This window comes from Eptesicus fuscus, chromosome 14 (genome assembly GCF_027574615.1).
Source record: "Eptesicus fuscus isolate TK198812 chromosome 14, DD_ASM_mEF_20220401, whole genome shotgun sequence".
In the NCBI taxonomy this organism is placed as follows: Eukaryota; Metazoa; Chordata; class Mammalia; order Chiroptera; family Vespertilionidae; genus Eptesicus; species Eptesicus fuscus.
Genome location: NC_072486.1, coordinates 27,706,825 through 27,733,749, shown reverse-complemented (window position 1 = coordinate 27,733,749; position 26,925 = coordinate 27,706,825). Strand labels below are relative to the sequence as shown.

General features: G+C 40.2%; 4 protein-coding genes across 10 annotated transcripts in view; 1 reads left to right on the top strand and 3 right to left on the bottom strand.

The window, feature by feature from the left end:
• The window catches only part of PEX1 (peroxisomal biogenesis factor 1), a 52,439-nt gene extending 49,863 nt beyond the window's left edge, over positions 1–2,576 (bottom strand). Inside the window, exon 1 of the mRNA XM_008149134.3 lies at positions 2,448–2,576. Within this exon, the coding sequence (XP_008147356.2) occupies positions 2,448–2,570 (123 nt within the window). The 5' untranslated portion in view covers positions 2,571–2,576. The remainder of the gene's footprint in view (positions 1–2,447) is intronic.
• Positions 2,577–2,973: 397 nt separating this feature from the next.
• Positions 2,974–9,704, top strand: RBM48 (RNA binding motif protein 48). Of its 5 annotated transcripts, XM_008149126.3 has the most exons (5): positions 2,974–3,101; positions 3,624–3,814; positions 5,367–5,512; positions 6,935–7,503; positions 9,397–9,704. In XM_008149126.3, the coding sequence occupies exons 1-5, from the start codon at positions 2,991–2,993 to the stop codon at positions 9,481–9,483; spliced, it is 1,104 nt and encodes a 367-aa protein (XP_008147348.2). In that variant the 5' UTR covers positions 2,974–2,990; the 3' UTR covers positions 9,484–9,704. The 5 variants fall into 5 exon arrangements, with proteins under 5 accessions (XP_008147348.2, XP_028012910.2, XP_028012924.2 ...); XM_028157109.2 differs by lacking the exon at positions 3,624–3,814 and having other exon boundaries at positions 3,038–3,101; XM_054726113.1 differs by lacking the exons at positions 2,974–3,101; positions 3,624–3,814 and adding an exon at positions 4,587–4,655.
• Positions 9,705–10,021: 317 nt separating this feature from the next.
• Positions 10,022–23,707, bottom strand: LOC103294693 (calaxin-like). The gene is made up of 6 exons (XM_028157148.2): positions 23,084–23,707; positions 18,417–18,572; positions 17,345–17,449; positions 14,900–15,054; positions 12,469–12,573; positions 10,022–10,122 (listed from the first exon to the last, which is right to left on the bottom strand). Exons 1-6 carry the CDS (start codon positions 23,265–23,267, stop codon positions 10,069–10,071), a joined length of 759 nt encoding a protein of 252 aa, XP_028012949.1. The 5' UTR covers positions 23,268–23,707; the 3' UTR covers positions 10,022–10,068.
• A 1,165-nt stretch (positions 23,708–24,872) lies between these two features.
• The window catches only part of FAM133B (family with sequence similarity 133 member B), a 40,833-nt gene continuing 38,780 nt past the window's right edge, over positions 24,873–26,925 (bottom strand). For all 3 annotated transcript variants that reach the window (XM_054726289.1, XM_054726290.1, XM_008149123.3), the window contains exon 11: positions 24,873–26,450. In XM_054726289.1, the coding sequence (XP_054582264.1) occupies positions 26,364–26,450 (87 nt within the window). In that variant the 3' untranslated portion in view covers positions 24,873–26,363. The remainder of the gene's footprint in view (positions 26,451–26,925) is intronic.

Genomic DNA, 26,925 nt, shown 5'->3' with positions numbered 1-26,925 from the left:
ATAAACAAAGATGTTCTATTTTAAACTTTTAATTAATTATAGCATCACCTTTAATCTCTAAAAATTAAATACAATATAAATGTTCAATTACAGTGAATAATTAAATAAATTATGGCAAATTTATGATAGAATACAAATTAACCATGGAAAATGATGATTACCTTTTAACAAAGTAAAACACTCAATAACACTATACGAAAATAACAAGAGAAAACTATGTATAGTGCAGGACTTCGTGTTAAAAATAATTAAAGATTAGAAAAAAAACTAGGAGATGTGATTCAAACTGTTAAAATTAGTTATCTCTAGGTTTGGGGATTATGGGTAACTTTTATTTTCTTGTTTATAATTTTCTGTGCTTTCCAAATTTTCTATAAATTATGTGTTACTTTAAAATTGGGGAGAAAAGTTGGCCTGTTCTGCTGATATAGGCTAGACAGAAACAATTCGTGCTAAGGTTGAAGAGATTTAATTTTCAAAAAGATATTCATGGTTTCTTATGAATACTTACTGAGGGCTCAAAATTTAAAACAAAGATCAAAACCACTAAATTCTTTTTTTTTTAAATATATTTTATTGATTTTTCACAGAGAGGAAGGGAGAAGGATAGAGAGTTAGAAACATCGATGAGAGAGAAACATCGATCAGCTGCCTCCCGCACACCTCCTACTGAGGATGTGCCCGCAGCCAAGGTACATGCCCTTGACAGGAATCGAACCCAGGACCCTTCAGTCCGAAGGCCGAAGCTCTACCCACTGAGCCAAACCGTTTTCGGCAAAACCACTAAATCCTTAAATAATGATGAATATGACATAGCATTCACACTGGGATCAAACTATTAGTTACTATAAGAAAGCATTCCTATAATCTCCTTAGGTGGGGAGTCTATTATTTTAAACTCAGGTGGGGGCTGAAAGCACGCTGAAAGTCGTCCAAGCTGACAGAGCACAGGGCAGAGTCTACCCAGGATGTGGTTATAGTGACCAGTCTCCAGCCATGAATGAAGCTTGTCAGGCCAAAAGGTTGCCTGCCTTATGGTAAAAGAAATAACGGAAGGATCTGCTGGATTTGGTATGCTTTGAAAGATGGGGGGGGGGCGGGGGGAGGAAATAATCTAGAACTGAGATTTTCAATCTTTTTCATCTCATCGTACACTTAAACTAATTACTAAAATTCTGCAGCACACCAAAAAATATAATTTTTGCCGATGTGACAAAAAATAAGATAGAATTTTGATTGATTCACACCAGATGGCTATTGTTGTGTTGGCTGTTGTCATCTTTTAATTTGACAACCTTAAGGAAAAAGAGGTCAGTGCCCCTGCCTTAATGGTCAGGGATTGCATGTTTTAAAAATTCTTGGCGGTACATGGGTTGAAAATTGCTGTTCTAGAAAAACAGGTACCGAGAAGCAGCTCAGGTGGAAATTATTTTGAAATTATTGCAAAATCTTACCTATTTCCTGCGTGGATTAGCCAGTGGTGGCTTGCCACACACCCAGGGTTTTCAAGGATGTCAAATACAGGTGTATCTCCTTCTACTGGGCTTCGCTTAATTGCGCTTCACAGATGCTGGCAGTTTTTACAAATTAGAAGCAAAACCCTCCACCAGCAAAAGACCAGCACCGGCTTCACTGCCGTACTCGTTTCACTGCAGTGGCCGGGAACCAGCAAGGGACGCCTCTACACCAGCCTTTTGCCCCGTAAACACACTCAAACTCGCAGCGCAGGTGCCCGTTTTTGGTTATGAAAGTGGGGGCGCTGTATCTCTGCCAGCGGTTAGGGCCACGAATCACAACCGCAACCTCTAGAAGGGCAACTGACAGCCTGGTTCAAACCATGTTACCTACACACGTCCCAGGTGCACGGCCCCCGGCCCGTCCCCGCACGCCTCCGGGGGGTTCCGGGCCGAACCCGCACCCTGCCCGCCCAGCCCGCCGGTGGGAGCGGGGCTCGGCCCGGTTAACCTCCGGACTCGGCAAACACACCGCCTCCCTCCCCCCGGGGGCCCGCACCACGGCCGCGCAGGCACCTGGACGTCTCTGGCGGGAAAAGATTTTTAAAAAACAAACAACAAAAGAAACGACTTCTCCAGAGCTTTCCAACCTGGAGTAACACCTGAACGCAAAAACAGAGTATAAAGTAGTTAGAAGCCCAGGTGCACCGGCCGGAAGGCGCTGGAATAAGGCCAGTGAACTGAAACCCGGGCTGCCCCGACGCGGCGGGGCTGCCGAGACGGCCCCCCACCCCCCGCCCCGGCCCTGCCCTCGACGGGCCCTCCGGTCTGGCCTCCTCGCCGCTCAGCGGCGCCGGGAGAGCAGCCCCGTGCCCGCCGCCGAGAGAGGCCCGAGGCCACCGCGTCCCTGGAAAGCTCGGCCCGCCCGACCCCCGACTACCGACCCGGAGTCCAGCCTCCAGGTCCGAGGCCGGTCCGAGGCCGGCGCGTTACCTGCAGCAGGTGCAGCTGGGACACGAGGCGCCGCGGCAAATGGAGGAAGCAGTCGCGAGCGTTGGTGAAGGCCACAGTCACGGCCGCCCCACCCGCACCCACCGGGCGTTCGCTGCCCCACATCGTCGGCCACCCCCGACACCCCAGCCGCCCACCCTCGCCGACTCTCGGCCGAGCCCGCAGGCCCGGGCGTAGGAGCTGGATAACATCGATCGGCCCCGCCCCTCCCAGCGGCCCCGCCCCCTCACCCCCCCCCGGTCTCGCGGCCCCGCCCCCTGTTCGCGGCCCCGCCCCCTTCCCGTGGCGCTTTTCAACGCGCGTAGGGGAGGGCAAGCCAGCCTTCTGCCTCCTTCCTGGCCTCTCCGCCGCGCCGCTGGGGGGCGGCACCCCGTTCACAAATCCTCTTTTGTAGGAAACGACGGCCGACGCTGTCGATTCTCCAGCCAATCCCGGCACGCCTGGACCCATTCCCTCTCTCTTATTGGATAAACGGGAGTGCAGCCGGCGGATGTTGTCGTTTCTGGGAGAGCCAGAGCCGCCAAGATGGCGTCGGTCGGCGGGGAGCTCGGCGGCTTGTTCGACCACCACGTCCAAAGGGCTCCTTGCGACACGCGGGCCAAGTACCGGGAGGGGCGACGGCCTCGTGCCGTGAGGGTAAAGTGATTCTCATTTCATTTGTTACCCTCAATACTTGTGAGTTCTAGCCCCACACGCCCAGCCTAAGGAAAGGCTTGAGCGGCTGCGGGCGGACCCATCTCTCGTGGCAGAGGGGTCTGAGGAATCCTCGTCAGCTACCCAAGGTTCTCACGGCCCCTTTGGTCCACGGCGAGGCCGTCAGCTCTGCGAAAACGGGGCTTCGCTTTAATCATTGTATCTTTCGTGTTTACGGCTCTCCTTGGCACATAGTAAGCGCTCAGTGACTATTGAACTCTTTCCAGTAACTGTACCCAGCCCATTTCTGGAAAATCTATCCATTGAAGGTGGTCTATTTTATGCTTTAGTTAGGTGAATTCACGTGGAGTGAGCTATTTATCAGAGAGAAAGGCACATTTTTTTTGTTTTCTGAAAACTGGTTGAAAAATATTTCTTGTTTTTAAAGCTTTTGGCTATTTTTAAAAGCAGACTTGTCTTAGGCTTATTTACGAAATACACTGAACTTGTTTGCATTTCTTTTAGGTATATACAATTAATTTGGAATCTCGGTACTTATTAATACAAGGAGTTCCTGCAGTGGGAGCGATGAAGGAATTAGTTGAACGATTTGCTCTGTATGGTGCAATTGAACAGTATAATGCTCTAGATGAATACCCAGCAGAAGAATTTACAGAAGTTTATCTTATTAAATATATGAATTTACAAAGTGCAAGGTAATGTGCAAGTTAAGCACTGTCCTACTGCCCTCACTGCCATGGCTATTGTTGAGGCCCCAGTTTTCCCACATTCATACCTGAATTACCCAGTAACATGGCCCTTTGTCGTTCTTGTCTTCCTCCAGTCTTTTTAAATGTTTGCCTTACTAAAACACTTTCTATCACATCATTCTCGTGTGTAACACTTTGTCATGTGGGGCGGTAAGATTAAAAATTGGGTTTAGAGTAAGTTTTCCAATTCCCTTGCTTACTAACGTCATGATCTTGGACAAGTTATTAAACCCTAGTAAGCCTGTTTTGCTTATTCTATAAAATCCATATGATAAAAGGACCTGCTTATTGAAATTGCGTGAGGCTGAAATGAGGTAATCCATGTAAAGGGCTTAGCATAACGCCTCCTGTTCAGAATGCAGTAAACATTAGTTATTGAGGTTTTTACTGTTGTGCACCTATGTGAATTAATGCCATCTCTTCCAGCTTTCTATATAACATAAACTGTTCCAAAAATGCTGAAATGTAAAATGCCTTACCTGTTTTTATGTAAACCCTCCCTCCTCCTAATTTGTTCCAAGACCCATCCTTCCCTGGTTATTACAATTCATATTTTCTTTTCTGTGCCACAAATAGCACTTGTCTGCCATAAAGCACTTACTTTATGGGGTCAGGTGTTATTCTCAGGTCGCTCTTAAATGCAGTCTCACTTTCCTAACCAACTTGCCAGCTCCTCATCGTTTGGGAAGCTATTTTCTAGAGTCTTTGCATTTCCCACAGCACCTACCTAGTACAATTGGCCTTGGAGTTCGACATCTGGATTTGAATCCCAGCTCCACTCTCCATGGTAAACATGACCAAGTTCGAAATCTCCCCAGGCCATACATTCATCATAGGGTTGTTGTGAAGGGTTAATTCAAGTGAAGCACTCAGGACACTGCCTGGCATGTGGTAAAAATCTCAAAAATCTCTTCTTCTTATCCCTGAGCACAGAAGTACCTCAGTATTTATTATAATGCCGGACCAGTTATAGATGTTTAGTACTAGTAAGTATTTGTTGAATGATACCATCCTCTCATTGATTAGTTGTTATATATTCAGTATTTCCTCAATTATTGAAGGTTTTACAGTTACAATATTTTAATTAATTTTTTATATAAGAACACATTGTGCTGAGAAGGCTAAATTAGGTATGAGCTAACTCTCAAGGGCCATTTAACTCAACACAGAGAAAATCTCTATGGCAATGGATTGTGTACCTTAGGCTAACCAGCTGGATTCTAAGTTGGTTAAAGGGAGCCTAGATATGTGTGGATGACTTAGCTCAAACCCCATTAACACTGTTGGGAGAGGGGAGGAAAGGCTCTTAGAGTATGCACTAGATCAAGAAGGCCAATTCCATCCATAAGCAAATTACTTAATTTCCAACCCATATGATGTACACACACATAGCAAAAGCTGGACTTTGCTCTTTAGATCTATGCATTGTATACTGGTCAAGTTTTCATCCTAAGTAAATCTAGATTAATAAACCATGCTATCATGTTCTTCTGTTTAGGATAGCCAAGAGGAAAATGGATGAACAGAGTTTCTTTGGTGGATTGCTTCATGTGTGCTATGCTCCGGAATTTGAGACAGTTGAAGAAACTAGAAAAAAATTACAAGAGAGGAAGGCTTATATAGCAAGAGCTACTAAAAATAAAGGTATGGGAAGCCTGTTACTAAAACCTATGTGTCAGGAATTCTGCTAAGTATTGCTTCATGGAGCTCTCAGTCTAGTGGGAAGAGGGGCAAGTAAATGATCACAATATTCAACAACTGTACCACGATTTTTTTGTAGCACTCAACGTAATCTGGGCTGGGAAGAGAGAGATGTTGGTTTGTGGGAGACTTCCTACAGGATGTGAGAGGGGGCTGAGTTTTGATGGATAAGTGGACATGATTCAGAAGGGGAGAGGAAGAATGGAAAGGTGGGCCAGATAGCATGTTTAAAGGCCCAGTGGAATAAAGGAGCATCGTGCATCTTAAGGAGCTGTGAGTAGTACAGGATAACCACACACGGGCTTCGGTTAGAGGTAACATTAGAAAAGTGGCCAGAAAATGAATCATAAAGGGCCTTGTGTCCCATGCTAAGGAATTAAAGCTTTTACTTGAAGTGAGAAACAATTAGAATTTATAGACCAGTCCCCTTTGGCTAATCTAAAACTGCTAAAAGTGGGAAAGTTTTACTTTTGACCAACAGCTGGCCAGGTGCCTCATATGCCCAACTGAGTTTCCCTAGACACAAATTCCAGATGCCTGGAACGGAGTCATGGGATCTGGTATGTGGGTTGAAGGACTAGAGCAGTCAGAATTAGATTAAGATAGCATTGTGGTCTGAAATCTGAATGCTACTAGAGGCTTAGATTACCAAATTTCCACCCTTTGGGTAAAAGTCAAAGTCAATGTCCATAAAGCTATTGAATATGATGAGTTTGTGGCTGATTGGGGAATGGGCATGTGACATTGGTGAAGAGAGAAATAAGTGGGGAGATTCTTTAAAAATTTACCTAAAAATTTGGCAAGAGAGCTGTTGAGAGTCCCTGGTAAGTTGTAGAGACTGAACTTTAACCTGTGGGATATGTAAATAACTAGCTCCATACAAACTTGTACGTGTGAGGGGCAAAGGAAATTATTAAATATGGGCCCAGCTTATTGCTTCCTATAAAAACTAAGCAGCATATACACTCATACTGTATGTAATAACATGGAAAAACTCTCCCAAGATCTACAGTTAACTGGAAAACACAAAGGTGCAAAGAAATGGGTATTGCAGGAGAGAAAGAGGGGTAGGTGGAAGGAAGACATACTGGACAGATGAGTAAGAAAGTAAAAATAATGATTATTTATGGGGGGTGGAAACCAGGCATACGGGGAGCAAAGAAAGAGTGTAGTGTGACACTACTATACCTTTATCCTTTTTAGCTTTTAAACCACATGAAGGTATTGCCTGCCCAAATTGTAAGGGTAACGTTTGTTAACATTTTAAAGCAATGTTTGTTTTTAGAATTACACTTTTCTGAATGATGAAAACAAATGAACTATTTCTGTTTCCCTTTCTCCCACCTTTTAAATTGTAATGTAAAGATTATTTCATGACAAAGAAGAAACTGGTTACAGAGTATAAAGACACAAAAGATTTTAGACAGAACTTCCATTCAAAGAAATCTGGATTTTGTGAAGCTGCGCTGAACACTTCTGCTGGGAACTCAGATCCTTGTCTTCCTTATTCTTGTGAATTGCCTTTATGTTATTTCTCCTCAACATGTATGTGTTCGTCAGGAGAGTATGAGAACAGAGCATCAAGCTCCTCTCAGCATGGGAGAAACTGTGATGAAACAGTGGGGCATTGTAACCACAATGACTCTTTGCAGAAAATGCACATGAAAACTTTAAAAAATTCAGTGGCCTGCCCTGGTGCACAGAAGGCTCTTACTCCTTCAGAGGCAGTTGACAGATTTATGCCTAGGACAACACAACTGCAGGAGCGGAAGAGAAGAAGAGAAGATGATCGTAAACTCGGACCTTTTCTTGAAACAAGCACTAGCAGTAATGAGGTGCTGATTGGGCCTCAGTTACCAGACATACCCAAAGTGGATATGCATGATGACTCCTTGAATACAACAGCGAATTTAATTCGGAATAAACTTAAAGAGGTAAGACCATTTAAAGAAGACTTCTAAGAGACGATTTGGTTATAGGACTAACCCTAAATGGAGAGTTATTTATGAGAACTTTAGTATTGTCATTTACTATTTTTCATTTTTAGTTTTTGATGTGTTTACTGAATTTTACTAACAAATACCATTTGCTTTGATACCATTAATCCTTGCCTTAAACAAGAAACAGAATACTAGCCCTGCTGGTGTGGCTCAGTTGGTTGGGTGTCATCCTGTGTACTGAAAGGTTGTTGGTTCGATTCCCGGTCAGGGTACATGCCTGGGTTGGGGGCTTGATCTCCAGCAGGGGGCATGCAGGAGGTAGCTGACCGAAACTCAGTGTTTTTCTCTCTCCCCCTCCCTTTCCTTTCCTGTCTCTAAAAATCAATAAAAAACATCTTTAACAAAAGAAACAGAATACTATGTTTTATAATGTGATTAAGGAGGGGCAAGGTAGCTTACCTTATGTACATTTTTTACCTGAAAATTATTATCTGATTAAGGATAAGGGGTTGTTTTATAGTAATAAAAATCTATGGACACAGTTTTTATGCTTAAGCCTCTTTTAAGTTTTTTAGTTTGTGCTGGCAACCCTTCCTTTCTTCACATACAGCTGAACTAAGGCATGGATACAGACACAGAGCCATCTCAGCCAGAGCTGACTGTTTTTTCAAGAAAAAATATGTTAGGCCCAAATCCTAGGAATAGAAACAGTAGAACAATAAGGAGAAATCCTATACAGTAAAAAAGGCTATTATGCAAATTGTCCCCTGGACCAGGAGTTCTACTGGGAATTCGACCAGGAGTTTGACCAGGGGGCGGGGCCAACCAGCCAACCACCCTCGGCCCCTCCCCCTGGCCAGCCCTGCCGATCTACCCTGGCCACCTGGACCCCACCCGTGCATGAATTTGTGCATCGGGCCTCTAGTACTAAGTATAATTTACTATGGTTTCAAATAATTTCACAGTTTAAGTGAAGACTGTCTTATTCTGCTTTAACTTATTGTCTACTCTTTTTTCCATGATGCATTGATTTCATTTTCCCTAAGAAATTGAGGATTATAACATTTTCTGATTATTTCTTTAAATTTTTCACCACCACCACCACCCCCCAAACCTCCATGTCACTAAATATATCAGACATTATCAGTGTTTCAAGTTGTATGCAAGCAGGATATCTATCTGTACCCATAAAATAACAAGGGACTTCAGATCTACAAAGGAATGTTAAGTAGAGCATGTTTACTTCTCTCCCTCAAAATTTTTTTCTTGTTAAATGGCTTTAAAAATGAAGGTGGGGATGAGGGGGTAAGAGATCAACCAAAGGACTTGTATGCATGCATATGAGCATAACCAATGGACACAGACAGTAGGGGGGTGAGGGAATGTGCTGGGGAGAGGGGGGTGGGAGCAGCTGGGGAGAGGTCAAAGGGAAAAAGAAGACTCATGTAATACTTTAAACAATAAAGAATTTAAATTAGCCCTAACCAGTTTGGCTCAGTGGATAGAGCGTCGGCCTGCGGACTCAAGGGTCCCAGGTTCGATTCCAGTCAAGGGCATGTACCTTGGTTGCGGGCACATCCCCAGTGAGGAGTGTGCAGGAGGCAGCTGATCAATGTTTCTAACTTTCTATCCCTCTCCCTTCCTCTCTGTAAAAAATCAATAATATATATTTTTAAAAACTTTTTAAATTAAAAAAATTTTTTACTCCCATCAGTGTTTGGACAGAAAACTTTGCTCTGTGCCTAGATTGTAGGCTGTACCTTGAACTTGGGTTAGCTCTGCTTCAAACGTGATAGCAAGGATTGAACTACTGGACATATTATGTCTTCTTTATTTATTCTTTGACTATAAAAATTAAGTTTTTCTGGTTCTCTTTTTTTAAACTAGGTGATTTCAACTGTGCCAAAGCCTCCAGAGGACAAGCTGGAAGATGTGCATACAAGTCATCCATTAAAACAAAGAAGAAGAATATAAGATTACTAGTAGCAAATTAATATTTTCTACGAGTATTTTTAGCCTGTCATTTTCATTCTTGAAGAGATTTTACTGCTGCTATTTTTTTTAATGCACTCCTCTTTGTAATTTCGTTCAAGCTACTTGTTTAATTTAGTTTCATCTTTTAAAATTAGTTTATTGTGGACAAAATACTTGCCAGCCAACTGTTTCCCTTAATAAAAACTTTTCTAGAAACTCCATCTACTGACTTTAGTTACATCTTATTGGCTAGAACTGGGCCCATGACTATTCCTGAGGAGTCTGGAATAGTGAATGTTTTAGGTTTCCAACTGCTATGGTTGAGGAAGCAAGAGAAAAGAGGGTTGGGAATGCCTGACTTGATGCTACAAGATCCAAGGTTGTTGACTAATTTAAATAAATTAGCTTATCATTACCTATTATAGATGCTATTTTGACCCATACTTACTATTACAGAAACTGTTCTTATAATATTACCTCTCACATCGCAGTAACTATATGTGAATTAATTGAAGGAAATAAAGATAGGCAACCAGGATCTGTTTTTTATTTTAATGCAAGTATTGAGTGACTCACATTCAAAAACTAGACAGAATTCAGGATGTGTTTGAATGCCAGGGTTTCAAAATCAAGACAATTCTGTAAAAAAGTTAAACGATTAGAACAAAGCTGAAATTAGAAGCTTACATGCTTTATTTAGTTAACTTGTAAGAAGAATTTATTTGATCTATGGCAGAAACAAATTAGAATTTGTAATTACTAGACTTCTACCACTACATTTTAGCACACTCACTTTTTTTTTCCTGTTAGTAGACCACATAATGGAAATCCAATTGTGTCCAGGCTGTTTACATATTTTTACTGATAAAAATAACGAGAAGGCCCATACCAAATGGTATCTGTTTATCGTTTCTCCCTGTCCTTAAGGGCCTCTGGCCTAATGGATTGAATTTGAACATTATCAGTTAAGAAGGTTCATCTTCAGTTATGACTTACTGATCCAAACTTGTTAGGAGGGCACTAAGTGGTAGGTGGTGGTCTTCTTTTTTTTTTTTTTTTATTGATTTCAGAGAGGAAGGGAGAAACATCAATGATGAGAAGCATTGATTGGCTGCCTCCTACACGTCCCCTACTGGGGATTGAGCCCACAGACACAGCATGTGCCCTTGACCAGAATTGAACCTGGGACCCTTGAGTCCCAAAGCTGATGCTCTTATCTACTAAGCCAAACCGGCTGGGGCTAGATGGTAATCACAGAAGCTGCGGGTAAGGGGGTTGGCCCTCGTTCCTCGTAAGGCAATTAGATATATTTTTGCTGAATTCAGGTAAGATATTTATTAGAGACCTGGCCATAGAATTAGGAAGAACACATTGCTGTCTAGGTCAGCCTTCTCAGACTTGAAGGTGTTATGAACCTCCACTTCAGGGTCTTATTGTAATTCTGATGGTGGTGGTCAGGAGCTGGCGGGGCAGGAATTGGGAGTTGTTTAATGGGCACAGAGTTTCAGTTTTTGCAAGATGAAGAGTTCTGGAGATTGCTTGTACAACAGTGTGAATGTACATTACTGAACCTGAATGCTTAAAATTGATTTGGATGGTAAAGTTTATGTTAGGTGTCTTTTACCACACACACAAAGTCTGACAGTCCTAAAGGGAGGAGCTGCTAAGTGGGTTCTTTGTTCTTGAATGGATTCCTGATCTGTGAGTGGAGGCCAGCACTCCTCCCCATCCCTGCCAACATACACAATACACTATTTGATCATGGTGAGAGAGAAACCTTTCTCATGTCAGGCACCAAAAAATATTCTGATTCAGTTGGCTTGGGGTGGGGTCTGAGATTCTGCATTTCTCATAAGTTCCTAGTGATACCATTGTGCTGGTGCACAGACTACACTGAGTAGCAAGGCTCTAGATAACTGGGCGACAGATGGAGTCTCTGGGAACAACTCAAGAACTGTTAGTGTTCCATCAGACATAAGTAGTTACTCCAACCCAGTCCATTATTCTGCACTGTTTGACCCATCAGTCTCTTAAAACAAGAAGTCTGCCTTTCACATATTGCGTTTTACCACATATTTCCAGACAAAACGTGGGAATAGCCCTGGCCAGGTGGCGCAGTTGGTTGGAGTGTTGTCCCGTAGACCTAAAGGTTGTACGTTCGATTCCTGGTCAAGGCACATACCTAGGTTTTGGGTTCGATCCCCAGATCAATGTTTCTTTCTCTCTCCTCTCTCTCTCCCTCTGTCCCTCCTTCCATCCCTCCCTCTACAATCAATAAACATATCCGTAGGTGAGGATTAAAAAAAAAGGAATAAACTACATTGGAACAAGTTAAGAGAGACGAGCTAAAATGGCTAAGGATAGCTTATGCAAGTTCATTCACAAAATCATCTAAATTACCACAGAATAAAAAGTTTCTTCAAAAAAGAAAAGTGTCTTCTTATGTTTGCAAAGCAGAGTTGATCAGAGGCAGAATTAAAGAAAATGTTAATGAGTCAAATAAATTATTAGGCTGGCTCTTCTAGCTCAGAAAACTTGTCAAATCCAAACATGAAAATAAACCTTATGACCACAAAATACTATATATGTGTCCAAATTTTTTTAAAACTTATTCTCATTGACAACATTTGGGTTGAAAGATATCAAAGATTTCTCCTAGCAGTTCTTGCTGAATCCACTCTTTATTCACTGTTCTATCCCTTAAGCAAGCCCAATATACCCTGGTTTTCTTTGGGAAAATATTAACATACAGGAAATCAGGACTTGTGTACAGTTGAAATTACAAGCTCAAAAGAAAAGCCTGTTGAATAGAATTACTTAAACAATCACTACTGTCTTGGCTCCCAAAGCACTAGGATGGGCTGAGCCCTTCACGGTTGCCTAAACTTAGCAGCGAGCTGAAGCCCTAAAGAGGTGTCTTAACAAGTATCATTTTCAGATCCTTTAAAATGTTCCCTCATCCTTTTTGGGCTGTTGGCACTGTACCTTTGCTTCTGGTAAACATTGTCCAAACACTTCCAACAAAAGTCTCTCTTCTTTCACTGCTTTTTCAAAGTCGGCGAAAGATATCTTGCCATCGTTGTCATAATCCTAAAGAGGAAGCCCATATTGTACAACTATTTCTGTGACAAAATAAGTACCACAGGGCAAAAATTCTCAAGCTTAATTTTTAGTACTAGAACTTGTTCCTGAAAGGATCTCTTGGGAGCTCATCATGTAAAAAGGATAAAAGTGGAGTTGCTCAGATAAGGACCAGGGCACTGGGAGTTAGAGCACTCACAGCCCAAGATGGGACTATGTGCAGACCACCGCGAGGCCTTTAGGGATGGTTGGGATCTGATAGGTGGGGAAGTGTGTGGAGGAAGTGCAGAATGGCCCAAAACCTGAATTATGACAGTAAGCAGGGGCGTAAGTCAGGAGAAGAGAGACCTGCCTCAAGTGGAGCATTCGTGACAGGGGCTATGAGTGATTAAGTAAATCATGGCAATAGCATGTGCGTGGGTTATGTAGGCCTTTAACTGCTTCAGTGAATTTGGATTTGATCTGTTGGGTCTTTGTTGTTGTTGTTTTTCTCACTTCAGGGTATAACTAAATCAGGGCTGCTGAAAGTCTAATCTAGAGAAAGGTTTGAATAATTGTCAGAAAAAAGTTCACTCCATAACATTTCCATTCAAAAAAGAAGAGGGTGGGTTTGGTATGAGTGAACATACTGTCTCTCAAGAAGTCTACCTTGAGCCCTGCCAGGGTCTAGTGAGTACTTCCAGTGGACGGGGATACTCTGGGTCTGTGTTAGCTGAGTCTGAGACTCGGCAGTCCACATCATGTTTCTTTCTTGAACTCCAGAGTCATGGGTTAGCCAGGCCCACAAATCTTAGGGTCACAAATCTTCACTGGTATCCAGTTTAGGGTTACAGTAAGGAAAGGAGAGAAATTACTAGGTTCATTAGAAAAGGATATTATTGGTTTCACTGAATTCTGTACCCAATTTTCTAGGGTGACCTTGAGTAAACCCATCTGTACTTCAGTTTTCTCATCTGCCAAATAGAGATAATGTCTACTTCACAGGGTTGTTTTGAGGATAAAATGAATTCATATATTAAAGTTCTGTGAAGGGCCTGGCATATAGCAAGCACTCTATAAAAACAACCTTTTATTATTATGTTATTCTATTATATTGAGTATGTAGAAGAATTGGAAGGCTAAGGTCAGGAAGACAGACTAGAATAGCATCCAATTTAATACACACTAAATCTACTGCCTTTCCCACAATTAGTGAGGTTTTACTAAATATTAAAATATTTCAAAATGAGAAAATTAACATTCACTTGCAAGTGATTCATTTAATCACTCAGCAGTTCCACAAATATTTTCTGAGCATCCACTATCAGCCAGGCACTGTTCCAGGCAATGGACAGAGCAGAAAACAAAAACTCCTGCCCTCATACAGGCTGCATTTATTATGGAGTGAAATAATTTCTTCATCTTAGCTTTATCCAACATCCACCTGCTTGGTTATAATGAACTAGTGGCCCAGTGCATGAAATTTATGCACGTGGCGTGGGGGTTCCCTCAGCCCAGCCTGCACCCTCTCCAATTGGACATCCCTCTTGCAATCTGGGACTGCTGGCTCCTAACTGCTCACCTGCCTGCCTGCCTGATCACCCCTAACTGCCCTCCCCTGCCAGCCTGATCTCGCCCCAACTGCCCTCCCCTGTTGGCCTGGTTGCCCCCAACTGCCCTCCCCTGTTGGCCTGATCACCCCTAACTGCCTCTGCCTCGGCCCTCACCACCATGGCTTTGTCCTGAAGAAAGTCAGACGTCCAGAAGATGGCTGGTTGACCTGGTCTAATTAGCATATTACCCTTTTATTAGTATAGGTGGATTATATAGGATAGGATTGCTTAAATGGGGGGAAAAGCCTTTTTTCAGCAGGAGGAGATGCTCTTGGCAGACAAAAATACATAATCCCTATATCTGGACTGATAGCCAGCCATATGCATTATATTGCCAAAGCAGTCATTAAAAAATTGAACCACTTTCTTACACCTTACACCAAACAGCTTTTGCCCTTAAAACTCCTCCTCAGCCCCCACCTTAGGTTCTGCCTTCGCAGTTCACCCAGATTAGGTTCTGATTGGTTGGTTTCTATGCCAGTCAGCGTCTCTGAGCCTATCTCTAGGCCTGATCAGAGAGGTGGGGCTGCTGGCACAGCCCAGAGAGAAAGAGAGAGGCAAGGGCTGATCAACCGCTGCCACAGAGGCTGCGGATCAGACCCTGCCTCTCTCTCTGGGACTCTTTTCGGGCCTGATCCACAGCCCCCCTCGGCAGTCACTGACTTCCGGTGTTCAGTCGAGCCTTTGGTCGTTACAGACCCTGGGTTTTTATATATATTAGGATTACAATATTTCATTCTTACCATTTTCTTCAGCGTTATCTCTACCAATTCTTTTATTCCTTCATCAGTCTCTTCCTCAGATAACTGCTGGTGTAGACTGTTCTTCAACATGTCAAATATTTCCTCTCGAGAAATGTAACCATCATCACCATTCAAATAATAAACTTCAAAACAGACTTTCAAAGCATAAGATGTTTAAAGACTTGGATAAGGACAGTTAAAATAATAATAATAATAATAATAAAAGCCTAATATGCTAAGGCCACTCAACCACTCACTATGATGTGCACTGACCACCAGGGGGCAGACGCTCCGACCAAGTAGGTTAGCTTGCTGCTGGGGTCTGGCTGACCGAGACTGAGTGGGACGGGACGGACACGCCCTGGAGCCCTCCCACGGTCCCTCCCCGGCTGGCCAACCTCCTGAGTCCCTCCCAGCTCGATTGTGCACCAGTGGGGTCCCTCAGCCTGACCTGCACCCTCTCACAATCTGGGCTGAGGGACTCCCCCACCCGAGTGCACGAATTTTGTGCACTGGGCCTCTAATATAATAATAAAAACAATTTATACAACCTACAATTATTGGTCTATATGGTAAAGAGATTTTAAAATGAAGCACCTTTTATTATATTTCTTTCCACAAGATAAAATACCCCTTGGAACGTGAAAAGATTTGTAACTTCTGGATTTTGAAACTGAGAGTTTAAAAAAATTATGAAGCTGAAATAAAGGGGATACATATTTTTAAATCTCTGATCATACAATATATTTATACATATGTGTGTAAAAATCTCAGCTTTATGATTCTCTTCTTACATAGAGAACAAAAACTAAGTACACACTTTGCTCTGTCATCAACAACATTTTTCGGTGTATTTAGCTAGTGAGTCTGTCATTTCTTTGGGGTCTGTCTGCATAACTCAGAAAAACTGATCTCTCCCTGGAGTGACTTCCACCTCACAGAGTAAGCACTACTACAATTCACTCATTCATCCACAAGTGACTTACTCAGGTCCTGGGAATACAGCAGTGAAAGAGCTCTTGTGGTGTTTGTAACCCAGTTAAGTGTTTATAAAAGCAATAGAACCATGTATAAGACTCCAGAGTATTAGATTAGCTGTGCCTTTTTGTCGAGTTTCTCCAATCTGTTGCATACATGAGTTTGCAACACAACCCTACTAGAAGTAGTATCTTCCCCCAAATTAACATATCTTGAAATGTATATGAAACATTTTTAGTAAGTGGGGTTAGAGGAAACATTTTTTGATAGTGTGATGCTATTCAGTTACTATACAGATACTTTCAACATCACAACCATTTTCACCAGGTATTAGTATTACCACAAGAATTTACATACAAGAAACTTAGCTTTTCACTTTTCTGTGAGACTTTTGTATAGGAATGTTGCAATAAGCTTAATGGCAACTATATTTTAATGTTATCCTGTAAAAAATTAGACTGAAGAAAACACACAAAACTAGAAAAAAATATGTTGAAAGTTGGTGATTTTCTTTAAAAAATATGCTATGGGGGGGGGGAAATATGCTATCACTTTAAAATGTGTTTAATTTAGGAATCCTTTTTTGAACATTCCAAATCCATATTCAAGTGGAAGAAGGGATAAAAAAATTGCTTACTTCCTCAGTACTCTGCTGTCTTCTCTTAAGCAATCTGTCTCTTTGAAAACTACTATTTAAAATTATTCCTATTATCTTTCCAGGGCTCCCTGCCCCAAATCCTGGAACCCGAGGTGTAAAACAGGAAATACACACTACACCAATGGTACAGGTGAGGTGAGGCCTCCGTTATTTCTAGGCAAAACTGTGAACTGGGATAATGTCTTTGGAATTCCTAACATTCCTTTTCTGTAAGAAGCTCTCTTTATAATCCTCCTCCCTTTGGGCTTTCATTGTCCTAGGCTTTTCCCCTCTTTTCACTCATCTACACTAACACTACAGTATTGATGTCTGGTGGTTAATGTGTGTTTTACCCTGTTTTATACACACACACACATACACACACACACACACACACACACACACACACACACACACACAAGCAATGACCCGATGGGACTGGTGCACTACCCATATCAAGGCCTATTTCCTGATGAGCTCAGAGGCAGTCTCAGAAATGTCCACCTTATTAGCTGATAAGAGTTGGCATAAGTCCTAACCCTTAGTTTCTGTTATTAGCCTGAGCCTTAAGCCAAAGACCCATCCTGGTGACAGATGAACATTGCAGAACCAGTGAATGAAGTGTTTGGGGATCTTGGGACTAGGGACTCGCCTATGAAATAGCCTACCCATTTCAACTGGCTTGTATTTTTTAAAACGGTCATAAACTATTTTTGCAAGGTTGCTATAGAGAACACTAGTTATATATTTTAAAAAATATTTAAACATTCACTAAATACAAAATTAACCATATATATTACTAAGCCAGTAATCCCATATAGAATTCTTACACTTCAGCTTTTCTTCAAAAGTCCCTCGAAGAAACACTGATAATCCTTTAACCCACTCACTTACACTTATGCAGTTATCACTGTCTTTGTCAAATGCAAAAAATACTGAAAAAAAGCACATATAAGTGTATTATAATTTACAGCTATTTTATAATTCAAGAATATGTATGTATAGATTTTTAAAAATCTCCTCCCAAACTGAGGGGAGAAAAGGGTTTTGGTACAATCATTCTCGAAAAAGTCAAAATTACTGAAAAAGTTTTCCCCAGATTTCTATAGGAAGAAAAGTCATTCTCCTCCATGATCAATGATGATCTTGTTTTATACAGTTACTATGTACGATGATGGAGCCAATCAATGTAGTAATTTTTATTCTAAAAAAGTGGCAAAATTCTGTTCTAAACAGCTTGTGCAATGCCTAAAGATAAATTACTAAAATAATACTATTTTTAAATTACCAATGAAAACTTAATATAATCCTATAGAAAGTAAAATATTATCGACTCTTTTGGGGGTGATGAATGTTAATTATTTTGACTATGGTTATGGGTTCAAGGGTGTACATATATAGATCAAAACTTACCAAATTGAACACTAAAAATCAGTTAGTGAAAATGAATGGCTCATATTAAATAACTTCCTATTTTAAATAAATGATCTTTTATTTTTTTCAGTATAATGAGTATCATTTTTCATTTTTATGAGGAAAAAGAAATCACTGAAAAATTTCCACGTCTACAGCATATGAATTTATAGACATCATGATTAAAAGTCACATGCTTATCTTTGAAAAATAATACTGCTAGCTTATTTAGCCCATTACTAGTTATCTCTCAAAGTGGTACAGTTATAAGACATCTTGAGCAAATTTATATTAAAAACCATCCTGACAATAAAATCAACTACTGCAGCACTACCAGAATTGTCTTCTAGTTTGGCATTAAAAAATTCAAAGTCTTTGATGAAAATTAAATATAAAATATTTGCCATACATTAATCTATTTATATATGCCATATATATATATGTTTGCCACCTCAGCTTGGCTCATTTCAGACCCTTAGGACTTCTTACCCCTATTCATTAGCTTATCATCAGTCATTCCAAACAAGCCATGCAGGACCATTCGAAATGTGCTCCGATCTAGTCTAGCGTTATCAAGCCTCACATCAGGTTTTTCCACCAAGCTGTGAAAAAGTATTATGAGGCTCTCGACTTCACTTTTCTTGACTGTAAAATAAAAATATAAATATGACTTAATTATTGAGTTCTCCAACCTAATTTACAATATTTTACTAAAAACTATTTTTCTCCTTGATGCGAGATGCCATAAAAAGTATGACATGGACTTGTTACTCAAGAGCTTACACAATTAAGATGGTTCTCACTCGGAAAGAGGAGTTGGGCCCCTTTCATGGGAATGGACTTTGAATTGGGCCTTGAAGGATGCATAATATTTTTATAGGAAGGAATGAGTTGGGGGTGGTAAAGAAGTGGAGAATTCCAGGGAGAGGGAACAATATGAATAAAGGAAAGAGGTAGAATGGAGGTTGAGGTTGAACATGTCTTCCTGGGAGCCAGCAAGTGGGAAGTAAAAAATAAGATAGAAGAGAATGGGGTGGTGGTAGAGGGCCTTGAATGCCTGGTCAGAGGATTAACATTTATTTTACTGGAACAGTGTCTCTCATGGTGTCATCTTTGGCCCATCTGTATGAAAATCAACCCCTTCCCCATTGCTTGTTAAACATGCAAATTGCCAGGCCTTGCCTCAGACCTACCTCAGAATTGCTAACAGCAGGCCCAGGAATTAGCTTTAAAACAAGAGTTCAGTTGACTCTTCTATGCCTTAAGGGCTGAGAAGTGGCAATCTGTATTGAAAGGAAAACGGGAAGCACAGAAGCCAGGTTTGAAGTGACGGGGGCCAGGGAGATGGAAACGAGGTCAGAGAGTGGGGAAGGAGCCTGAGATACTGCTAAACAAACAAACAAATAAATAAAAACACACAAAAAAACTAGTAGGACTTGGTGACTGGCTTCAAACTGAAACTTTTTAATACTCATGTCCCTGGATCTCACTCCAGACTTAGTGACCTAAGGGGCAGATTTAAGAAGTGCACAGGTGATTGTAATGCACCATCAGGACTGAGAACTCGGGAATTAGACTTAGTGGGTTGGGGGTAGTAGACTTAAGTATTTAGGTTCTACTTCCATTTCTGAGAGACTAAATAGCTGAGAGATAGACAAGTTATATAGCATCTTTACGCCTCAGAGCCCTCACCTATGAAAATTGGGTATTGTCTGCCCTAAATGACCTCTGAGAGTCCTTAAGTTTCTAAAAGTCTGATTCTATGAATCAAAGGTTGAGAGAACTGAGAGGAGGGAAAGCTGGTTACTATTTTTCTTGTTCTCTTCCTTGTCCTCCCTCCCTCCTTTCTTGTTTGTTTCTGGGGAAGGTGGGGAGAAAAAAAACTGTTATTTTAGATGCTGTCTTTGAAATGACTTCAGGTTACCCAACTGAAATTAATAACAACACATAGCAAATATGCAGTTTACCATAATAGGCCTTCCACTGTGGTCAGAATGACTTGGTTCTTAGGATTGACAAATCTAAAGAATAAGCAATTACAAAGATACCCAATAGTATTTTATTAACTGAATTAGATCCTCAGGCTTCACACTGTAGCTAGTATAAAATATGACTTAAAGGTCTTCTTGATCCAGCTAAGCATTTATTAAGGGTCTTCTATGAACCAGGCAATGAATACTTCCTGCCTGCCTCAAGGTTGTTACACTTTGGTGGAGATAAAGTGCAGTAAGGTAGTATAAACACTATGATAGATGGTGGTTGGGGTAACCCAAAGAAAGGAATAATCAATTGGGGGGAGGTGGTAAGAAATTAACAAGGGTCCCAAGGAGAAGGTGTCATGAGCTAAGACCTGCTAAGGAGTAAGCATTTGCCAGAAGAGGCAGCTTGAATGTGTGCAGGCCTGTTCTGAGAGCTGCAAACAATGGGGAGCTTACTGAAAAATTGAGGCAAGTTAACAGGATCAGATTTGCACTTAAGGAAAATCACTCTGGCAGATTCTTGAAGCTTTTGAGTGGTGAATCCAGATGTGACAGGTTGTATTTTCCCAGAGACCATTGGAACCATCTACCCCACCCCACATGCTCTTCTTTCAATGTGACTTGATACTCCAGCCTTAGAAAGATGGGGTCTGTCTCCCTCACTTGAAACTAAGGGGGTGTGTGTGTGTGTGTGGCTTTTGTGCTGGTTTCCTGTCAACCAATACAGTACACGAGTTATGAGGCGATGTAACTTTTATGAGGTTATGAGGTGATGTGACTTTTCAAGGTTACGTAATAGAAAGGGATGCAACTGCTCTGAGGACAAAAGCTTGGAAATACTTTTTTTTGGAATATGAAAAGGAAGCTCAGATGTGGATACACTCCATGGAGTGCATAGTAATATATGCTTGCCTGAAAGCAGTCCTGCTCAATTCCGATAAAGAATTACCACCTGAGTGGAAATGTTAGCACCACCACTACTGTGAATTAATGGATCCCTGAAGAAAGTGAGGAGCCGTTCTCAGTCAAATATTGCAAGTCATCCAACAAAGCAATCAAGGATTTCAGACACAATCTTCAACTTTTCTGAGTTTATCCATGTGGGTCACATTTAATTTTATCTAAAGATCTTATATATATATGTGATCAAAACAATTGTGATATTTGAGAAACTGTGGATAGTGAGAATGGTCTTGCGATGCCAGAGACTGACCTGTGTTGTTTTTTAGAGTAACTTTAGATTTATAAGAGAGGTGCAATGGTAGTATAGAGTTCCTGTAAATACTTCACTGTTCCTCCCTGTTGACATCTTACATTACATGGTACACTTGGCAAAAATAATACAGTAACTCTGGCATAGTATCAACTAAATTACAGATTTACCAGTTTCCCCACTAATGTCCTTTTTTAAATTCCAAGATCCATTTGGTTGTCATGTCTCCTCCAATGTATGAGTTTTCAGTTTTTCCTTGCTTTTCATGACTGTGAATTAAGAATGTTTCTTGCCTCCCCCACCCCCTGCCCCTGGCGTTGCTCAGTGGTTGAGCACTGACCTATGAACCAGAGGTCACAGTTCCATTCCCGGTGGGGGCATGGGCTCGATCCCCTTTGGGGGGCCTGCAGGAGGCAGCCAATCGATAATTCTCATCATTGATGTCTCTCTCTCTCTCTCTCCTTCTCTGAAATCAGTATGTATATGTGTGTGTGTGTGTGTGTGTATATATATATATTTTTTTCCTTCTTAATTTAGCTTTGTCTAATGCCTTTTTATGATTAGACTATGGTTAAGTGGTTTGGGGAAGAATACAAGATAAAGTACTATTCTTGTCATTACACTTCAGGGGTATATGTACCTTCAATAACTTGCTTAAGTTAGTGTGTGGGTCTCTCCTTATTGACTTTGTTCCGAGTTAAAAAATGAACATAAACCATTCAGCACAGTGTCTTGCCAATGGAGAGCGCAACAAACAGCAGCTGTTAGTAACCTGAGTGTAAATAGTGATCTGGTTACAGTGGATCCGTGTCAAAAACTTCCGAAAAAGAATAGTAACCCATTCCTTTGTTCAAACAATTATAAATATCTTTTTTGCAGAAGACTGTGGGATATGGGTCTGATCAAAGATTACAGGTTCATACTTGTGGCTATTTCAGAGAATTGCTTTCAAATAACAAATTATGGTATTTAACACTCATTGCGGACATTGCTAAACATAATTTCATTAGGATGGGAGAGCAGTTATATATTTTTAAGTATAAAAAAATTCCCTTTGAATGTCATAAAACTCAGGCTGTTAGGAAAGCAGCAAGTGACAGAAGACATTCCATTCAACACTGGCTCAATCTGCCAGATACGACTTAAGGGACGTATTGACAGCACGGTTGGAAACAGGCCCTACAAGTGCTTGAGGAGTTTAGATCATTTAAAATGCATCCGGAATAAGAGAAAACAGAATTAAATCTACAAGGAGAGTTTTAGAAAAGTGGTGCCTATCCTAATGAGAAAAAGTGGAAGAGCTCAATAATGAGGCTGTCCAAGTGGCTGAAATAAAAGTAACTTCCTCAAATTCTAAAAACAGATCTTCAGTATTATCAGAATGGCTTGTGGTCATTACCAGAGAAAAAACTTTCACGAAGATTACTTTTTAATGTCTGTCAGGGCAAGGAGTTCCCCCCTCCAAATCTGTTAAGACTAGTTTTTATAAACACTTGCTATGTTCAAGGCACCATGCTATTGCAACATCTACAGTATCCTATGTTACATATCTCTACCAACTCACTACAGCACAGCAATCATCTGCTTCTATGGATTTTGTGCCAGAGAACTTGGTCCAAGTAAACCTTTATACTCTGAAATCCCTTATTAAATTTCAGATTATTTATCAGTCCTTGGTTGGCAGATAATCCTTTAGCACTTACGATCTCACATAAATTCTCAAGCTCTTCCTTCCATATACACAAATATATTTTAGGACAGCTGGTTATTTTCAGTGTAAGTGCATGGATAATTGTTCACTTGCTATCTATTTTTTTTCAAGTGATCAAACCATTATATAGGAAACAGAGGAACTCTAATTTGGAGCTTACAAAGCACTTGTTAATGTCCAGCTAGTATGTCTACCAATGTTTCTTTTTGAATAAAGATGCTCAGGCAGTGCTGGATGTCTGGTCAGTACTCACAGCTCTTGACGGTTTTACTGATGGATTCCACCAGTTTCCCCAGAGCCTTCGGGTCCATATTGAATGTGGCTTCAACACAGAGCAGACTTCTCAGATAGCGTAGCTCCACGCCTGGGCGTCCTGGGCTGCTATTGGTTCCAGTTGACAATGTCATACCCAACACAGAATGTGATGATGGCAACATTCCAGCAACCAAATACGGAAGGTTCTCAAGTCATTGGAAAAATATGCAACAATGGTTGTTACCTCTCAGTACTCATTCCATGCTTTCATTAATGTTATTGTGATCTGAAATATCATAGCAATTCTAACATCTATATTTTCTTTGGGTCTAAACACCACTGACAGTGGTACTTGATATTACTGCCATTTATATTTTCCAGCACAAATTCTACAGCTGAAAATGTTTCCCTCCTATTTGAACAATTAAACTAAAAAAGATTACAAAGACATTAAACTTTAAGTTGAAATAAATTCCCAGGCTATAAAAAGCTCCTTCAAAGATTATAACCTCATTTGCAAACTCAAACCCAGTATCTTCTCATGATATCCAAACAGAGGCTTTACTCTAGGAGCTCGTAAAGAAACATTACACCCCACTTTTACCCCTCAACTTACATCTGACTACCTGGTAGGAAAACATGCTGCCAAAGGCGGACAAACAACTGTCTTAACTCTGGTCTATGGTCAAATCTTAGAGACCAAGCATCTTCTAGTTTGTATTTGCTGGTCTTCACTGTGGTAAGAAAAAAAAAAAAAAAAAGTACTAAAATAAATTTTAATAAAATATAAAAACAAATTTTAAAATAAGGCAAATACAACTGGGGGAAAAAGCTTTCTTAAAATTCTTCTATAGATTTTAAGTTCAAAATGGGCAATTTTAAAAGTTTGAAACCTGTCACTTAAGTCTGAATAACTGCTCTCCTCTCAGTTCTTTGAAGTTAGTCTACTGTTCTCCATAAAACGAAAGAAAATTGGGCAATAGGCTTTATAGCACATCATGACTGATAGACTATGAACCCATATTCTAGATAAAATAAATTCAGGACACTCTTGTGGTATTTAAAACACCTAAATATATTAAGGGCAACCAAACGACTCCAAAACAACCAGAAAGAGGTAGCACTGGTATAAATTCAATTTTTCTGTCCAGACATTCATCAATTTTGTCTCAGTTACCTTGGTGTAATTATCTGAGTAACATGGCATTGGTGGAGGGAGGAAGTAAGAGATGTTGACTTGCACTATAACATTACCAGTCCAATTTTCTCCCCATACCTTATTAGGAGACTGTTAAGGCTATCACAAGAGAAACAATGAAAAAGGTTATCTCCCAGACAGTCAACAGTCTGGAAAGAGTACAATTTTTGCCACATCACTTTCTTCCCAGTCTAATAAAACAGACAGTTGCCTCTAGTGGAACAAAATCATCATATACTGGACCAGTCTGCAAAGGTACACCTTTAAGTTCATAGTAAAACCCTGATCATCAAATAACCTGATAAACTTATCTTTTAACATTTCCATAAACAATTCTGAGAAACTTCCTTTTGGATACAAAATATCCCTCAAACTTGCTGTATACTCAAGAGCATATAGATATCTTTTATTAGGTAACGGTACGAAGCCTTATGCCTAAAATTTAAGGAAACTAACCAAGGAACAAGTTGTTTTTTCAGCTAAAAACTTGGAGATAATGTCTTATCCTCCTACCACTTAACACCTCGTAGTGTTTCTTCATCATTATAACTTTACTTGTGACTCAAAGGAAGCTGATAGAACAGGGCTATTTTTAAGTAAAATAGCTATTTATTCAGCCTCTTGTCATGCCAAAATGTTTTGTGCATATACCACTGTAATTAGCACACAGGCAAAGTTATACATCAAATTATATTTCATATTACCCGATTATATAAAAATGTAAAGTGAAAATGACTTAGTTCCTTTTAACATAACTAGTAAACAATTCACAGCAGGAGATACGAGGCACAAAATCTTAGTAAAATGACACAGAAAGAGCAATAATGTAATTCTCACTTAAGTTTAACTTGTCATGTTTTTTATGAATATACAAAGACAAACTTTTAAAACATTATATTTACTAAGATTCTGGCAAGAGCTTTATGTAACAAGACACAGCATACCAGGCCTGCCACTCAACTTGTGTATGGTAAGTCTCAGCTTCAATATGAAGCTGTTACAAACAAAACCAACCAAACCAAATCTAAACTCTGCTTTTCACATGCTAAATATTTTGGCAAGAACGCCATTAAATGCAGTAAGGAATTTAAGATAGCAAGAATAAAAAGTTAATAAAAGCTAAACATTACAGCCTAAACAAAATTCATACAAAAAATAGCTATCACTGGTTACATAAAATATTCCTGACTGGTTAAAACTTAACAGTATAAAACATGCATTTTAGAATCTTTAGCTATCAAGTTCAAAAAGTACCAGTGTCTATTGGAAATGACTCCTTCCCAAAGCCAAAGTGTAGTCAAAATTAATCCAAATGTTACAACACATTCTAATGCTAAAAAATCATTCAGTATTATTGAAGTGGAGGTAAATTCCAGAGCTTCTGGGGCTTTCTCGTGCTGCAAAAGGCTGCTTCTCTGATTCACTCAAAGCAGCATGAGAGACCAAGGATGTTACTAAGCTCAATAAAGCGCAAGACTGCCATACCCAGCTCTGACCTCCTCATGAAGCATGGCTACTGTGTCCGCAAAAATAGGATGTGTGAGGACAAAAGGCACGCTATTCTGCTAGCTAAAGAAATAGCAAACCATCTCCACCCTTAAAAGCTCCTTCCCCAAGTAAATAAAAGTATACAGGGGGAAAAAATTAAAATACACTTATCTACAGAGTAAGGATTTTAAAATATCAATGTAATCCCTACTTCAAAAACATTAACTAGAGTCATCTGATCATTTCTGTTTACACCTTAATGATGTATCCAGACTCAATTTCTGTTCATTTATCATTAGATAATTCTAGTCAAAAATATTAACTTTATTCCCAAGTATCAACCACTAGTACAACTGCAGTGTATTATCTCCCAGAGTTATTAAGCAATGGAAGAGAATGAAGACAGATGTTCAAGGAGCAGGCAACTCTTATAGCCCTTTCACACAGCGGCATCTGAGTGGCTACTGAACAATCCAGGAATAATTCTAGAAACAACAAAGGTCATGCATTTTAGTAAATATGTCATTATTTTCACAGTTGAGATCTCCTCAGACATTGCACTTTCTTTATAAGGGAATCCTGATTTTGCCTTTCACGGTGAGTCAGGACTTGAACTAGCAGCCTTCTTTTTCTTTTTCTTACTGTGTTTCTTATGCTTCTTTTTCTTTTTTGTCTTTTCCTGTAGAGATAGTTCCATGTTAGACATTTCTACATGAAAATATGCAAATTAAAAACAACTTTACCATGGTACTTCTGAGCTAATGGACAGTTATTTCAACAATCCACACAATCAAGTAAGCTACTCAAAACATTTCTTGACAAGTCTCAATAACCATTATCAATCATGATGAAGAGTGCTTGCGATTTCCAAAAGGGTAAGGAAAAACTTTTAAATCATTAGCACATTAATGTAGCTTTAACCAAAATTTCCCATAGAAAATAACATGGTATCAGTTGCTAATTTCATTTATTTACTTTCTAAAGGTAAAGTATTTGTAGTTACTGCAAAGTAATCCCCACACCACAGCAAAACAATGGTTTATGCAAAAATCAGTTTTCAAAGAATATTATCTATTAAATCTGCCATTTTTAAGTAAATAGAAAGCGATATTATATACTGCTTAGACTGAGAGCACTTGAATTAAGTTAACAAC